The 17,753-nt window shown below is 46.1% G+C and overlaps 1 protein-coding gene across 4 annotated transcripts in view; it reads right to left on the reverse strand.

Annotated features, from left to right (window-relative positions):
* The window catches only part of GNL3L (G protein nucleolar 3 like), a 27,683-nt gene continuing 9,930 nt past the window's right edge, over positions 1 to 17,753 (reverse strand). For 2 of the 4 annotated variants that reach the window (XM_027534996.1, XM_027534995.1), the window contains 13 exons: positions 16,976 to 17,083; positions 15,721 to 15,837; positions 14,907 to 14,990; positions 14,609 to 14,744; positions 13,590 to 13,693; positions 11,700 to 11,844; positions 9,195 to 9,282; positions 8,524 to 8,698; positions 8,300 to 8,442; positions 7,521 to 7,657; positions 5,262 to 5,389; positions 1,888 to 2,107; positions 72 to 312 (listed from right to left, as the gene is read on the reverse strand). In XM_027534996.1, the coding sequence (XP_027390797.1) occupies positions 230 to 312; positions 1,888 to 2,107; positions 5,262 to 5,389; positions 7,521 to 7,657; positions 8,300 to 8,442; positions 8,524 to 8,698; positions 9,195 to 9,282; positions 11,700 to 11,844; positions 13,590 to 13,693; positions 14,609 to 14,744; positions 14,907 to 14,990; positions 15,721 to 15,837; positions 16,976 to 17,083 (1,668 nt within the window). In that variant the 3' untranslated portion in view covers positions 72 to 229. Of the gene's footprint in view, positions 313 to 1,887; positions 2,108 to 5,261; positions 5,390 to 7,520; positions 7,658 to 8,299; positions 8,443 to 8,523; positions 8,699 to 9,194; positions 9,283 to 11,699; positions 11,845 to 13,589; positions 13,694 to 14,608; positions 14,745 to 14,906; positions 14,991 to 15,720; positions 15,838 to 16,975; positions 17,084 to 17,753 lie in introns of all 4 variants that reach the window. The other 2 variants (XM_027534994.1, XM_027534997.1) reach the window with 2 other exon arrangements.

The raw sequence follows: 17,753 nt of genomic DNA on the forward strand, positions 1-17,753 counted from the left end.
TCTTCTGATTTTTTTTTTTTATTTCTCTTGTAAACAGAGTAGGGATTAAATAAAGGTATTAGGTTTGTCAGCTTGAGACACTTGGGACCTTTTTTTTTTTTTTTCCTGGAGAATGAAGGGAAGTAGGTGAGGGGTTCTTTTAATATGCAGGTGCTTCAGGGAGAAGCAAACCATTTCATCTGTTATTTCCATTGGAACTGGAGTTGGAGAGGGAGGTGAGATCAGTGGATCAGTCACCAGCACTGTCATCAGCATTGCCAGAGAGGTCAAGAGCGGACATCATGGAATCAGACAGCTTGCTGGCAAGTTTGTCTGCAGATGGAGAAAAACAGGAAGTCATTTGGTGGTTGGCTTGCCAACAGGAGGTTTGCAGGAACTAGGCCACATTTATCTTTGTCCACACCAAACTCCCAAACTGGCTCCCTAACCGTCCACCGTCAACACTAAACAAAACTAACTGGTGGGCTACTGGCAGACCACTACTGAATCTCACACAAAGACCCATTTGTCTACCTGTGAAATGATCACCCCAAAATAGCTTATATCTCAGAGTCACACTACTGAGCTTCAAGTATATTTATCTCTTCCTAGTATCAAAAGAGCTCTTTTCTTTTACTGTGTTGAACTTAGCACTCTGCCATCAGCAGTGCTTTGTAAGACCCCCAAAGCTCTTACAGCAAACTGGCAGGATGGCAGTAAGGGCTTTGAACCTGAATGCTCACCTCCAGCCTTCAGCCACACCCTATTATTCCTAGGATTTTCCTCAGACATAACCTCCTTCAGGAAGCCTTCTCTGATCACCTCTATCCCACCACAACCTTCAGGCTGGGTTAAGTTCCCTCATTTTGTTTTCTATGTCTTCATAGTGATCACTTTGTGTTCCCAATGTCTGTTTTCTTATTTCCTCCTCACTCCAATAAGACCAGCAGTTAAAGAGCAATTAATCTCTGTATTCCCAGGACTCAGTGTAGAATCAGGCCAAGAGCAAATGGTTATGAACATAGTCTAGTTCAAAGAACAGGGCTTATGGGATCAATCAATCCTAGGTTCACGTTTTGGCCCAAATACCTGGAGTATCTGGGACCCAGTTTCCTCACTTACCGAATGAGAATAAGACTTTTGCAATGAGTTAGTGAAAATTAGTATAGCATGAAGACCTAAGTGGACCGGCCACACAATGGACCACCATTAAAATAAAAGGACTTCTTTGGTGAATTGATGGGGAAATATCTGTAATATATGTTGAGTGGAAAAATGATGTGGCAAATTATATGTTCAGGAGACTAACATTTGTCTAAAAAAGAGAACAAGGAATATATAGATATTTGCCTGTATACCTACCCCAGGAATGAGATACAAGAAATTAACTGGTTGCCTCTGGGGGGAAGCCTGGAACTAGGGGACTGGAGGAGACTTTAATGTATATCCTTTTGTATGCTTTGGATTTTGAGTGTTTTATCTATAGATAAAGTAAACATATGTATGTAGCCTGAAAGCTTCTTAACACATAGAAAGAAATGATAAATAAATGGTGGCATTTGATACATAAGACTAGGCCAGTGGTTCTCCAAGTGTGGCCCCCAGAGAAGCAACATCAGCACTGACTAGGAACCAGTTAGAAACACAAATTCTCAGCCCCTGCCAACAGCCAATCTACTCAACTAGAAACTCTGGGGGTGTTAAACAGAATCCTGTGTTTTAATAAACCTCCAAGGCAATTCTAAAATAAGCTACTGAAGTTTGAGGACCACTCTGCTAGCAGGTGATCCTCCTAACCCATCCCTGCCCCCTAACCCTGGCAGAGGGTTGGACACATGGAGATGCTCATTTAGGAGCCCTTAATTAAGGCCTCAGGTGGAACACAGGAGGGTGGTCAGGTCCTCCCACCTGCACGCTTCTGGATCTTCTTCTTCTTCTTCAGGGCAGATGCCAGAGCCTGGCCCTGCTGCAGGGGGTCTGTCTCCATGATCCTCTGTAGCACTGGGCGGCGGTCCACTGGGCAAACATCCACCATGCTATTGTTCCTAGGGTGAAGGTCCACATTGCGCTTAGCCCATCCCATCTGATGACGGTTTGGATTGGTGCAATACCCAGTAAGATCTCCAATCTGGGGAAAGTGAGGACAACAGTGAGGTCTGAGCCCCCAAAATAACTCCAAAGACTTCTGCAAAGGAGGCAGGGACAGGCTTGCATTAAGAACAGGAGTCTGGAGTTACACAGAACTAAGCTTCAAGTCTGGCTCTACCACAGGTTGGCAGGTGCTTAGTTATTCTTTCAGCCACAATTTGCTCATCTGTCAAATAAGGGTGGGCAGTGGGTAGCTGCCTGGTTTTTACAAGAATAAAATGAAAAAGTAGAACTACTTGTCAATGACAACTGATATTACAATGATTCTTTGTTCAAATGACCTTTTAAGGTCTTACTCAATTTAACAAATATGTTGCAACGTGTATCTTGTGCCCAGTTCTGTATGGGGAAATACTGGAGAAATGATTTGCATGAACACCCATCTTTGGGAAGCAACCAGGCTAAAGTGGAAAAAACTCAACCATACCACAAGTTAGAATACAGTAAGTGCCCACCAAAGATATGCAGCCTAGGTGACAGAAGCTGAGGGCATGGTGGTGGTCAACACACTGCTGATGGAAGGGTCATTCCTGACTGAACACTGGAAAGCACAGAGCATACCTGGGCACCCGAAAGGGTATCTACTGGGCTGGAGTAGAAGGTACACAGGGTCAGTAAAACATAATATTGACAAAGCTCACTATGTGCCAGGTACCTTTCTAAGCACATACATGTATGTGTGTCATATACATACATATGAATATGTATACATGTACTCACACACACGTACGTATTAACTCATTTAATGCTGGCAACAATGTCTTTGACAAACAAGGTAATTACGGTCACACAGCTAGTAAGCAGTGGAATAAATCAGAACCCAAGCAATCAGAATTCTGTATGTATGACTACCTACTACACTACAGCGGGGGAAAAGCAATGCTATAAACCCTACAACTCTGGGGTTGCAGGGGGTGGGCACCATTCATAACACAGCATACCTAATGGTATCTCCCAGAGTTGGACAATGGAGTGGCCCTACTCATGGCCCTGAACCTGAGCCTGGAACTTGTAATACAGAGTAGGGAACTACTGCTGGTCTATGAGGAAAAATGCTATGTTCTGGGTGCCTGTGGGCTCAGTAAGAAATACTAGGAGATGGCCTTAAACTTACAACTTTAAACTGATTTTCCTATAAGCACTAGGGGGAGTTTTGAAACTATATGAAAACGGGAATGGGCATAATTCCTACCACTGCCCTAAGGCAGGTCTTATCTCTTACAGAGCACAGGCAAGAATTTCCTTCAAAGACTCCCTACCTCTACTTTGGCTCCTTTCTTTCCAACTTGATTCTTACTGCAGTCACTGGAGTGATAGTTCTATTATATAAACTTGGCCATGTCACTTCCCTGCTTAAGGAACCCTTCCAGATATTATGTAGCCATCAAAAATGAAGGGCAGTTAAGTAATCATATGGAACAATCTACACTATGAATTTGTAAGTGAAATAAAGAATGTGCAGAACAATACAAACAGCATATGACTATTTGGATTAAAATAGATCCATTATCTGCTTTTACGTGTGTGTGTGTGAAGATGCAATAGCTCTGAAAGGACACTCAAGTCTAATAGTGATTGCCTCCAAGGAGAGGGCAGGGTGGCTGGAATAGAGAAGCAGGAGAGATTTACTTTTATTGTATACCCTTTACCTTTTTTTGGCAGTAGGGCACCCTGCACGGCTTGTGGGATCTTAGTTCCCCAGGGATTGAATCCAGACCTTGGCAGTGAAAGCAGAGTCTTAACCACTGGACTGCCAGGGAATTTCCTACCTTTTCAGTTTTTTACCATGTACCTAGTCAAAATATCTTAAATAAACAAAATGGGAAAAAATTTAAACCCTTTGCCTTTCCTCCTCCCACGTAAAATAGCCAACTTTCAGTGTTTACCTATTACCCATGGTTTAAATGGAGAAGGCAATGGCACCCCACTCCAGTACTCTTGCCTGGAAAATCCCATGGATGGAGGAGCCTGGTAGGCTGCAGTCCATGGGGTCGCTAAGAGTCAGACCTGACTGAACGACTTCACTTTCACTTTTCACTTTCATGCATTGGAGAAGGAAATGGCAACCCACTCCAGTGTTCTTGCCTGGAGAATCCCAGGGACGGGGAAGCCTGGTGGGCTGCCATCTATGGGGTCACACAGAGTCGGACACGACTGAAGTGACTTAGCAGCATGGTTTAAAGTCAAACTCGAGGCCTTCAGGGATCTGACACCAATTCACCTTCCCTGCCTCTACCCTGACTCCAGCCACCTCAGACCACTAGTGATTTCTGCAAAATACCATGCTCTTACCCTTTCAGGTCTTGGCACATGCACAGGCTGAGCCCCTGCCCAAGGGCTGCTGCCCCTCCTGCCCAGAGAACTCCTCAAACTTCAAGATGTGGCAGAAGTATCAGAGCCCCGAGGGAAGACTTCCCTGGCTCACAAGTAGTATAGGTTAGGGCCCTTAGATCCATGCTTTCCCATCCTCTGCCCTGAATCCCTGTGTGTTTCTCATAACTGTAGATATCTATGGCTTAAACCACTAAACTGTGACCTCTCGAAGGGCAGAGACAGGGGGGACTGGCAGATGAAGAGGCTGAAAAAGCCTTCAGAGATCACAGCACAGCATATCAACTTGATCCAGTAGGTGCTGGGGACCCATGAAAGGGCAAGTGACCTTTGGGAGCTGCCATATGAGACATATGTCCAGGTCAAAGACAACTGAAAGATTAGGCTAGGGTTACAGAAATGGTAGGCCAGAAAGACACCGAGAGCATCTATTAAGATTTAGGAGAGAGAAGACACACTTGGTGACTGTGTATAGGATCCAAGATACCAGTTAGTGGGAAGGACAAGTCAGGGATGTCCAGGTTTGTAACTTGAACAGCTGGGTAGATAGATGGGGATCCTGTTCTCTAGGGCTAAAGCTGGGCTGGGAAAGCTGCCTGAGAGCATATCTCCTCCTTGGATCTACCATTGGTTTGCAAAGGATATACCCTGCCTACAGCCAGGGTGCCCACAGGGAGTGAATGAATGACCTGTACCTCCCCACTATTATAGGTGGACCTCGTGGGAGCCAGGTGGAAGGGACTGACCATTTCCCAGAGCCCTTGGGTAGAGGAGAGGGTTGCCATGAAGAAAGAGACAGGTACCTTATACACGGTGGTTTTATTTTCCATGGCATCTGCTATTTTCACCATCGGAGAATGGAGCCACTTGATCTCCATTTCGAGCGGGTCCATGTCACCCAACAGCTCATCCGATTCTCCAGTGGCCAAGCCTTTAACACAATCAATACCACTGTCAGGGCCCTGGCTCCTTTCTGCTACCAGCCCCCCAGTCAGGCCTCAGTGGAAAGAATATGTGGACACTGCCCAGGGGAGTAAAGAAGAAAGGCTCTTTTATTCCTGCTGGGAGGCCATATAACAAAGGATTAAAGGTGTGGGTTTTCCACTAGGATACTTGCCTGCCAGTCATGAAGCCTCAGTTTCCTCATCTGAAAAGCAGAATGCCACAAGCCCTGTAACACAGGGCTGCTGTGAATCACAGCAATGGGTGCCTGAAACGCACTGGCCTGAGACACTGCTCTATAAATGGTAGCTACTGGGATTCCCTCCCCAGGACCAAGCCTCTCTCCCTATTTCACTGGTGCCTTGTCTGGAGCTCGCCTCTACTGCAGACCACAAATGTGCACATTGCCCTGGGCCCATACTACCCTCGCACCTCTTCTAAACTTTGCCCCATCTCCTTCCCTGGGCCTCTAATTGCTAATCACTCTTCAAGATTCAACACTAGGGCAACTAGGAAACTCTAACTATTAACCACTCCTTCTTCTCAACTTCTGGGAACTCAATCATTTGCTAAAGTGCATTCTCACTGCCAGAGCCCCACTTGCCCTCACATACAGCCCTAAAAATGTGAGCTCTAATTCCTCCCAAATGCCCACTTGACAGAAAAGTAAAGTTCAGAAAGAGGGCTGACTTGCCCGAAGCCACATGGGGAATATATTCTGAAGCAGGCAAGCCTCTTGTCCTCATTTGTAATCCAAGCACACTATAAGGCCCAGAGAAGGAACGCTAGTGGCCCTCAAGAGAAACAGAGTAACTAGAAGCCAGGCCAGCCAAGACTTTCTCCACTACCCCAGAGTGTCCACAGACAGGCCCAGAGAGCACCAGGCACCTTTCTTGGGTGGGGTAGAAAAGGAAGGAGCTGCAGATGGTAGAATAGCTGAAGAGAATAAACTTCCCACAGGAGTTTCTGAAAGTCATACCTTTGTACTCCAAAAAATAACCATCTTAATAACAGCTAATATTTACCAAGCATGTGCTATATGCCAGGCACTAGGTTTTACATATTAAATAGTCTTCACAACTATCAGGTATGTGCTATCATCCCATTGTAGAGATGATGTCATTGGTCATAGAGAGGTTAAGAAACTTGTGCAGCACTACACAGCTAACAAAACTCAGATTTTAATCCAGGCAGTTCATTCTTCTAACCACTCAGATACACTGAGCTAGAAGAGTCTTCAACAAGAGGACAAGAGAGCTAGTTTGAATGCCACATCTGCCTGTCACTAACCATGTACCATTTAGCAAGTATCACCTTTCTGTGTTTCAGATGCCTCACCCACCAATGGGGACAAGGGTAAAAATGCAGGAATGGACATGCAATATCCATGTCAATGGCTGTGACAAAATCTGGGGCAATGAGAAGGGTTTTCTTTTTTGTTTCCTTTCTTAACTGGAAGATAATTGCTTTACAATGTTGTGATGGTTTCTGCCATACATTAACGTGAATCAGTCATAGGTATATACATATGCCCCTCCCTCTTGGACCTCCCTCCCACTTCCCATCCCATCCCACCCCTCTAGATTGTCACAGAGCATCAGATTCAGCTCCCTGTGTCATACAGCAAATTCCCACTGGCTATCTATTTTACATATGGTAATGTATATGTTTCAATGTTACTCTCTCTATTCGTCCCACCCTCTCCTTCCCTCCATTATGTCCACCAGTCTGTTCTCTATGTCTGTGGAGAGAAAGGGTTTTTGAGAGAAATATCTCAGTCCACTCCAGGCCTCAAGAGATGGGGAAAGGAAACTCACGCTTCCTAAACACCTTACCATGTTCCAGGTACTTTGTTGACTTTTTCGTATCTACTAAGAGCCCACAACCAGCCAACCCCCCACTCCACTCCACCACCACCCTTATCTTCCTGTGACCCAAATTATAATTCTTCACTTTGTGGGAAAAGACATTAAACTTAAAGATGTTTAAAATAGTTCTCCCCAAACCAGACTAGGGCCAGAGCATGGGAAGGTCAAATATGGGACCTGTTGTCAGGTGTATGTGGCTCCACTAGGACAGGACCAGTTGCTGGGCAGGCCAACCCACTTAACCCTACTTACATTCCATGGTGTCTTCATTGGCTTGCTCGGTATCCTCAATGTCAAAGACCTCAGTCATCTCCTTAACGATCTCAGCACTGAGATGGGTAGGCAGAGTGTGGGTAGAGGGTGGAAGTGTATAGAAGCTGATCTTCCCACTGCATTGGGAGGTGGGAAGAAACTGACGTTATTAAGACAACAAATGACAAATGAGAACTTTGCTGGTGGTCCAGTGGTTAAGAATTCACCTGCTAATTCAGTGGACACAGGTTTGATCCCTGGTCCAGGAAGATTCCACATGCCACAGGGCAACTAAGCCCATCGCCACACCTGCTGAGCCCCACACGCTGTAACTACTGAAGCCCATATACTCTAGAACCTGTGCTCCACAATAAAATACTGAAATGAGAAGCCCACACACTGCAACTAGAGAGTAGCCCCCACTCACCACAACTAGAGAAAGCCCACACATAGCAACAAAGACCCAGCATGGCCAAACATAAATAAATGAATAAATAAAAATTTTAATTGTATGTTAAAAAAGCTAATGACCAGTCAAAGAAAGGATGAGTTTTCAAGTCAGAAACAGTGAGGGTCAACTAGAAAGCCCAGACAGTAACTTCTGAACAAGAGGTTGAATTGCTGGATAATCACTGGGCATGAGTTGCCAAGCAGGATATGACTTGATGCCTTGGCCTTCCCTACCCAGGAAGTCAGGCTGCCCCGCTGCTGCAGTGAAAACAGATGAGCCCCCTTGTGGAGCCTGACTCCCAGAAGGCCTCACCCTTACTCCTACTCACCTCACCCAGTCAGCCAGCACAGCTTTGGCTGCCTGCTCCTGACTATAAATGCCCCCCTTTTTCTTCTTCCCCAAGCGGTGGGCCACTGCAGTCAGAAAGTGCTCAGTGGTCTGAAACCCAGAGACACCATAATAGCTGGAGATCTGGTAAAGAGAGGAAGAAATCATGAGTAAGAAAGAAGGGCCCTTGGAGTAAGGCAGGGCATAAGTGAGAGCCCTGCATACCTCCTCCAGGTTGCAGCGTTGCAGGATGGTCTCCACCGGGGTCACAGGGTCCGCCAGCTTCTGCACGTGAATGCAATTGCGCAGGATAGTGCCCACCTCTGAGTTGGGTCCTGGGACGATGCCCGGAGCATCCAGCAGCCTGATGAACTTGTCCAGGTAGACCTCCTGCATGAACCTGGGTCAGGAGAGGGGAGATGAGAGAGGACGTAGGACAGTGATGAGCCCAGATGTGTCTGGCATCCTCTAAGCCAAGCACCCACTGGAGAGAAGGAGTGTGACAAATGGCACACAGATGAAGGTGGAGAGATGCAGGGTCTGATTCTAGTCTGATTCACTTCCACCACCAGGGACTGAGCTGCAGGACCACAAGCAAGCCTCTGACTCTGAGACTGTTGCTTCATCGAGGAAGCAGAGCTGCTTACTCAGAGCCCAATCTTGCATGATTGTCAGGAGGCTTCAAGGAGCTGTGGCGGGGCGGGGGGGGGGACACCCAGCTGGGTGCCTGGCCCAAACCCAGGGTGTGCCAGGTAAATGAGGGCTATTAATGAAACTCCCATGCCTATGGCAGAATCAGAAGCTGGTCCAACATAAGGGACAGGGGTTGAAGGCATGGGAGTTGGGAAATGGTAGGGTGAAGGACCTGTGAAGTAGGGGAGCAAGCAGGTACTTACTTGGTGACCCCAGGAACGGCTCCCACACTACACGCACGGCTGCGCTTCAGACTATTGATCAGGCTGCTCTTCCCAACATTGGGAAGGCCTACAAAGGAGCAGCAGATAGCTCATGGCAGGAAGGGTCCTCAGAACTATTTGGGAGAGCCTGTGTGTGGGAGGCCCAGGCAGGGGCAGTGTGACCAGGCCATTGGAAGCCAAAAACAGAGCCTGGGCGTCTGCCTTCCTGTCCAAGCCCCTCCATGGCCTTTCTATCCCTTTCCTCTACATGTGAGCACCCTGGCTAGATGTGTTCCTCTCACTAGATGTGACACTCACCTCCCACTTACAACCAGCTTGGGAAAGGTGCTGGATGCAAGGCCTCTGTGACACAATCCAATGGATGGTGGGCACTGGGAAGTGTCATAAAACAAAACCATCCATCCTGGTGTATAATTCACCTGGCAGCGGGTAGGGAATGGGAGGTGGGGCTCCTCTCTGAGATGTCAGTCTGAGGAGCTTTCTGTCTGTGGTGTGTTTTTCTGTTTGGGCATCTGTAAGCACCTCTCAGTCTATGGATGTCCTTGTCTATTTCTTACTCATTGGGTCTCTCATTCCCACCATTCTCTTTCTCTGTGTGCTAGAACTTACATGTGTACTATTTATTCCCTGATAGATGTGCCTGTGTATGTATCTCTTGTGTGTAGAAGTCTCTGTGTATCTTCTCTTGGCTGTTCTCATTCTAAATACCATTGCTTTTCCCATTTCTGTCTTTCTCTCTGCGTATCTAAGCAACTCTTTCTCTGCCAGTTTGTCTCACTTTCTCTCATTATGGCCATTGTCCTTTCTCTCAAATTCTCCCCACCCCATCAATTCTGCCTCTTTGTTAATTCCCTCTATGCCAACTCCTCTCAGCTCTTTCTGTACCTGGTCCTTCTCTCAGTGGGCTCGTCTCTCTACATGAAGCACCGTGTCTCTTTTTCTCTGTGTCTCCCTAGTCCTCTCTCTGCCTCTATTTCTCTATATATACATATGTATCTGTCTCATCATAGATATGTGTCTGTGTCTCTGACATGATTGTGTCTGAGGGTCAAATGCATCTGGGCACACGTGTCTCTCTATGGCTCTGTTTGCTTGGAGGGGAGTTGGCTAAGTGTGTGGGAAGGGCTTGGTCTGCATGTATTTTGGCTCTGGATCTGTATGTGTCTTCATATATGTGGATCTGTACATGTGTCTGTGGATCCACATGTGTGTATAGGTCTGGGTGTACATTCTTCAGTGTCTGTCTGCATCTTTGTTCCTGCTTCTTTCTATGTGCATCTCCCTCTGAATCTCTTTATCCCTGAGTTTGACTCACTCATTCTTTCCTTGGGTATACATTTCTCCCTCCCTACTCACATGAGAGGGTCTCCAGCCCTCTCATGTCTCTCTCTGCAGGTCTCTGCACCTATTTTTGTGATCATATCTCCCTCTGTCTGCATGCCTCTGTCATTCAACTCTGTCTTCCTTCTCCACTCCCCACCAATCCCACCATTTGGTTTTCCAGATATTTTTCTGTATCTATTCAGGTATTTTACCTTTTTCTGTTTCCAGCTCTTTCTCCAATGGTTTCTTCTCTTGGCTTCATTTCTTTTCCCTGCTGGTCTATCTCTGCCTCCCTCAACTTCCCAGTTCCTTTCCCAACAGCTTTGCTTCAATGCCCTGGGCTCCAGGTTTGAGCCTCAGCTCTGTCTCACACAGGAGTGAACACTACAAGTCCCTTTCCTTTCTCTGAGCCCTAGTGTTCTTATTTATGAAAGGGAGATGTTCACCCCTCTCTCCCACAGCTCTGGTGGGATGCATGCATATGTGCTCAGTCATGTCTAACTCTTTGCAACCCCATGGAATGCAGCCCACCAGGCTCCTCTGTCCATGGGGTCTCCCAGGAAAAAATGCTGGATGAGGCAACCATCCCCTTCCCCAGAGTGGTAGGATGACATGGGTCAACTCTAAGCCCAGCCCCACACATTTAGTCCATGGTTTTAATACTCCAACTACAGTGGTGATTCTGAGTATGCCTCCCCATGTCCACCAATCCAAATTACAAATCACAAGAGCCTTCCTGGGACTTCCTTGGTGGCACAGTGGGTAAGAATCTGCCAGCCAATGCAGGGGACAGGGGTTCAATCCCTGATCCAGGAAGATTCCACATGCCTCAGGGCAACTCAGCCCATGCGAGCTGCAACTACTGAAGCCTGCGCACCCTAGAGCCCATGCTCCACAATAAGAGAACCCACCATAATGAGAAACCCAAGCACTTCAACTAGTGAGTAGCCCCCACTTGCCACAATGAAAGAAAGCCCATGCAGCAACAAAAACCCAGTGCTGCCAAAATAAATAAATACCTTAAAAAAAAAAGAAGGACCCTTCCTGAACAGCTCCTCCTCCCTAGCCAAAAGTAACATGAAGTTCCCAGAATCCTTTCCCCCAATGAAGCCCCTGCACAAGGAAGAAGCCTGGGCCCCATAACCTCCCCTGAGGCCTTACCCACAACGCCCACTCGGATATGGGTGCGCACTTCACCAAGGCGGCAATAGTTCCCCAGAACCCTCATGAGGTTTTCAGCTCCAAAGCAGGCTTTGCTCTTCAGCAGTGACTCGGAGGCTTGATCCACTGGCACACTGCAGCGATTCTGGAAAATGAGGGGTATTACAGAAAAAGGCATCAGATGAGAGATGTGGTTTGAGTGCAGATTTCCAAATTTTAGGACTGCCTCCCTGTTATCACTGAAATCCCCAGCATGAAGCAAAGGGCTTCTTACACAGGCCCTGAATGAACAAGTGCCATTTCTCTGCTTCTACAAGGCCTATTTTTTCCAGTCTTTCCATCTCCAGGCTTCTGTCTCAGTCTCTGCCTAGATACACATCGCTTGCCTCCCTCAGCAGGAGCAGGACAGCCTCCTCGCCTCTAAGCAGGCCAGGTTTGAGTTCCAACTCTGCTTCTCACAGGTATGTGGCCAGCAAATTCTGATTCCATTCTCTGGGCTTCAGTGAACCCTGTCTACACAATGAGAACATTTGCCTCCCTGTCCAGAGAAAGAAGAGATACTGTTCGGCCCACATAGAGCCTACCTTCCCTTGATTCCTCTCACAGGACAAGGCCATTTCAGCCTCCATCTCTTTATTCCTGATGCCACCTCCTCTGCCCAGAATGCCCTTTCATCTCTTCCTCTGTCCTTACTTACCTACCATAGTACTGCAAAATAGAAACTGACTTAAATATCCGTTAATAAGAAATAGGTTAAGAAGCTATATCCTTAAAGTGCAATACAGATCAAAGAAAAACCTATTATAAAAGGATGCTTATCACATTTTTGATATCTAAAAGGCAAAAAATTATAAAGGAACTACATGCTTCTCCCAGATGAACAGAGATTTAAATGTTTAATGATATCAAATATTGGCAAGGGTAGAGGGAATTAGGCCCTCTCACACATTCATCTGTCCCAGGAGTGGGAAGATAAATTGGTACAGCCACTTGGGTGGGGGGTAGAGGAGGGAAGTGGGGCTGGGGAGCAATTTTTCAGTATCTAGGAAAATCTAAAATGCAAAATACCTATGACCCAGCCACTCTACCTCTCAGTACCCAACCTACACAAACACTTGCTGACTAGCCAAGAAGAAGTGTAAGGGTATGTATTATAGTACTGCTTATAATGATTTAAAAAATTGAAAACTATTTTTATTTAGTGTAAAAAAAGTAGAACTCTATAGAAAGATCTTCAAGGGAAAAAAAGTACATCGTAGGATAACATATATGATACACCCAAGCACTATTTTCTCTATATACAAATCCACATATAATATAAAGCACAGAAAAACATCTGGAAGGATACACTAAACTAACAATGGTGGTTAATCTGGTATATGGATAAAGGAGATTGGGATTAGGGTAACAGTGAAAGGATATTCAAGTCTCATCTATACAGTTGACCTTTGAACAACATAGGTTTGAATGGTACAGGTCCACTTACATGCAAATTTTTCTCATTAATAAATACTATGGTACTACATGATTTGCAGTTGGGTAAATCTGTAAATGCAGAACCGCAGATACTGAAGTTCAACTATAAGTTATACATGAATTTTCCACTGTGCAGAAGGTGGATGTCCCTAACCCCTGTTTAGTTCAAGGGTCAACTGTAATTGTTTTTACTTTTTCTACTTTGTTTTTTAATAAGTAAGTTTTACACTTCGTACAAAATGGAAAAAAATGTCCCCCAGGACCCACTTTCTCTCCCTAGAAGCAACAAATGTTTCTGTACACTTTAATTTAGTCTGACATTGTAAACATATTTCTATGTTAATAATATAATTAGAAAAGAGTGTAGCCCCAGGCTACTGTGTAAGACGCTAGATGTTTCTGGCCCCAGCTTACCAGGTTTTTGACCTGATGCTGGGTACTGGCCTTGAAAGCCACAGTTGGCAGCTCATTCCGAAGGTATTCTAGCCACTTCTCCACAACCTCCTTAGGGACCAGGTCTAGGAAAAATAGGAACAGATAGGACTGGTAAGAACATCACCTGATGGCTCACTCCAAAGATGCAGCCACCCACAACCCAGGCTTGGCCCACTTTCTGCCAACAGATATCTCCCTACCCTGCCAGTTCCTGTCCAGTCCCCAGGTTAGTCAGAAAGGACAGTCTAGTCTAGGGGACAAGTTGGCCCTCTCTAAGTAGACCTGTTTCCTCAAGGACAATGGGTAACCAACTATATTCCTAGATGCCTTCCTTCCAGACCTGGGGCCTGGTACCAGAGGCCTCCCAAAGACTATTTTCCATTCCCTCCCTGGATTATTCTAGGTTGGGCCAAATGTCAAAAATAACCTTGAAAAGAATGGCTATCATTTATGAAGTACTGACCATGTATGTACCAAGCACTTTATCATTAATTCTCACAATGATCCTATGAGATTGGGACAATCACAGCCCATTTTACACCTAGAAAAATGGAAGCTCTCCGGTGATATGACTTGTTCAAGATTCCAGAGAAAATAGACATCAAAACTGAGATGAAACCCAGACCAGAGTGACTCCTGAGCGCATCCATGTGCTCTTATGCCCCACCATCTGGGATCCAGCATGAGGGAGAAGAGGAACTCTCTAGCACTGGCCAGGCACAAATAAAGCTCAAAATGCCAAAAAACAGGGAACTGAAAGGCAGAGAGGCTTTAACTCCATTCTCAACTTCTGTTATACTGTGTGGTGTGTGTGTGTATGTTTCAACAAGTGACTTTACCTCTCAAATCCCTAGCTTTAAAAACTCAAACAAGAATTCCTACCTTGCACAACTATTATGAATACCACTGAGTTGTTGTGTCTCTGGGCCTAGTCCAAGCTTGTCTTTTAAGAAGGCTTGGCCCTTGCCCTGCCTTACCCAATCCTGTCCAACACCTACCAATCTTGTTCAAGACCAGGACCAGCTTCTTGTTCCCTTCTGCCCGTAGGACAGTCTCCTCCATTTGGAAGCAGCGGCAGCCCAATGGGTCCCTGGAATCCAGGACTTCCAGAATCACATCAGAGTATTCCACCACCTGCAGGGCACGGAAGACGGTAAGAAGGCAAGGAAAGAACTGGGCAGGAATCAAAAGGCCCATGAAAGAAGAGGTCTTCCTCTTAGGAAAAACAGAAACAGAGAGGAGACATGACTGGATTGGTGCCCTCCCTAAAGGGCCTTAAGAAATGGGCCCCCATACCTTATGGAACTCCTTGTAATAAGCCTTCCTTGTAGCCTCATCATCCAGTTGAGGAAACATATTTAATTCTTGCAAAACTTCCTCCTAAAAGAAAAAAAGAGGATGGTCCAGGGGAGGAGAGTGAGAGCCGTCTTTGGCAACCATGGGAGGCTGGGAGAGTCATGTGAGGCTGGGAGAGTCATGTGAGTCCCAGCCCACCATGAGCAACAAAATCAAGAAGAGGAAAGGACAGACCTACATGGTCCATGTGTGTGCCTATTTGTAAGTTTGTGTCTGAGTACCAGCTAGAGGACCAGGTATGCACCTGAGTGTATGAGGGAGGAATTTAAGAAAGAGGGAGGTGTAAGTGAGAAAAACAATCTATGGGGAACATGTGATGGAGAAAGCAAAATGTGTACTTTATACTAGAAAAGAAACTTTAACTGGGAAGTGTATATCCTGTGAGATGAAATTATATGCCAGAAATGCAGTAAGAAGTCATAGAAAGAAGTCGACTCCTCTCTTAACTTTCACTTCATACTCTCAATCTTTCTCTCCCCCTGTCCCCCAGTCCTCTCCACTCCCAATCCCCAGTCTGTGTTTCAGCTTGGGAGAAAGGACCTAACCAGGGCTCTCCAATCACAGATACAGCTCTTCACCTCCTTCTTACCCTCCCTCCATGTCCCTACCGTTTCCCATCCTCTCTGAACTGGTTCCCTACTCCCCCTCCAAAAATCTCACACACTTCCTCTTTCCTTTTCACAGAGCAATGGCAAAAGATGCTTTTGAGCAAGCCCACACCAGCCCTACTGAGGAGCAAAGACTGCTCTCTCACCTTGTGCTCAAACTCCTCTTGGCGTCTCAGGACATCCTGGCAGTAGCTTTCAATGGTCCTACGTCGGTGTCGCTCTTGCTCCCGGGCAGCCTGCTGCTTCTCCCTCATTTCCCCAACCTAACAAGTGACCATACAAAAGGGCTGAAGCTGATGAGGTCTGCAATCTAAGGGAGGGATGGAAGATCAAGAGTAATAGGGAGCAGGTGACAGACAGAGAAAACAGTGTGACTTGGCACAAGTGGTAGGAGCACGGATACAGGGAGGGAAGAGACGTGACAGCAAGAGATAAAGAGTTAAGGGGTTTGAGGGAAAGAAAGACAAAGAGATGAAGGAGGGGAAAGCATGGCAGACACTAATACAAGGAAAGTATATAAAGCTGAGAGAGATCATGTCCCAGGCAGTGGGAACCACTTAAGACCAGAGAGGGGGGAAAAAAAATAGGCCCTGGGACAACAGAGGATGAGATGGTTGGATGGCGTCACCGACTCGATGGACATGAGCTTGAGCAAGCTCCAGGAGTTGGTGATGGACAGGGAAGCCTTGCATACTGCAGTCCATGGGGTCGCAAAGAGTCAGACATGATTGAGTGACTGAACTGAACCGAACTGAACTGACTGGGATATTCCGTCCTATAAAGAACAGCAAAAGAAACTAGAGAAAAGGAAGAAGGACATCCAGGAGAAATGACAGGAAAACCAAAGTGACAGTGTTTCAAAAAATAAAAAAGCCTGCATATGTAAAATAGATAGCCAATGGGAATTTGCTGTATGTCTCAGGAACTCAAACCAGGGCTCTAGAGGGGTGGGATGGGGAGGAAGATGGGAGGGAAGTTCAAGAGAGAGGGGACATATGTATACCTATGGCTAATTCATGCTGATGTGTGGCAGAAACCAACACAATACTGTAAAGCAATTATCCTTCAATTACAAATAATTTTTTTAAAAAAGCATGGTCTCAAATGCTAAGAATTGAAAAACATGAGGGAAGAAAGCAATCCATGAGTCTGATGTCAGAGAACATGCTGGTGAGACTGGCAGGGTCATTCCAGTGGAGCAGTGAGAACAAAAACCAGACAGCCATGAACTGGGAGGTGAGCAAATAGAGACACTAAATCAAGTGTCAAAGCAACTGCCCCTTCTTTCCTTTCCACAAACAGCCTCAACAACCCTAACAATTCTGGCCTTTGCCTTTCAACATTTCCATGGACCTGGCAGTCAAGTCAGGCCCTCTCTCTCCCCCAAGGGAAAGGGCTTACCCTCTTCTTCTTTAACTCAGCCTCCCGACTGGCGTGATCATTGGAGTGGAAAAACTGGGGAGAGTAGGCCACTTTGGTGGCTGCTTTCTTCCCATTCTGCTTTGCAGGCTGGTTACCAAACAAGAGAGAAAAAAATGAAGAGTTAATGAACCCATAGAAATCACCCTTCGGAGGGGGGAGGCGGTTTAAAGCTGCTCATAAGTAGATCTGTGGGAGGAAAGAGGAGAGAAGCAAACAAAAAGGGCTCTGTCCCCAGAAGTCTGTCCATATGACCAGAGAGACCCTTCTTCCCCTAGCTAGGCAGAGACTAAGTAAAGAATACCAGGAAAGGTGGGGGGTGGGGAGTAAGTAGAAAAGTTTCCCAAGTAGAGGCCAAGGGAATACTAAATAGCTCTCCAAGTGAAGCCCTTGGAACAGCAGTAGCATCATCTGGGCACTTCTCAGACGCTGAGAAAGACACACTAAATCAGAAACTCAAGAAATCTGTGTTTTAACCAACACTCCAGGTGATTCTGGAGGGCTAAAGTTTGAGAACTTTAACCATGCTAAAATTTAAGAACTGCTGCTCTGATGCAAGTCCTATTTGTCCACAACTTTCCCAGCGGGACCAGGAGATTCAGGAGCTGGGCCAAAGACTGTTTGAGTCCTGCCTCTTCATGAGCAATACAGACTTGGGAATTAAGACTCAAGTCCCAGCTGAGCTACCTTGAACCTAGGAACTTTCTCATTGAGGGTCAGTTTCTTCATCTAAGAAAAATGAGATTATGACAATCCCTAT

Source organism: Bos indicus x Bos taurus, chromosome X, assembly GCF_003369695.1.
Source record: "Bos indicus x Bos taurus breed Angus x Brahman F1 hybrid chromosome X, Bos_hybrid_MaternalHap_v2.0, whole genome shotgun sequence".
Taxonomy (NCBI): domain Eukaryota; kingdom Metazoa; phylum Chordata; class Mammalia; order Artiodactyla; family Bovidae; genus Bos; species Bos indicus x Bos taurus.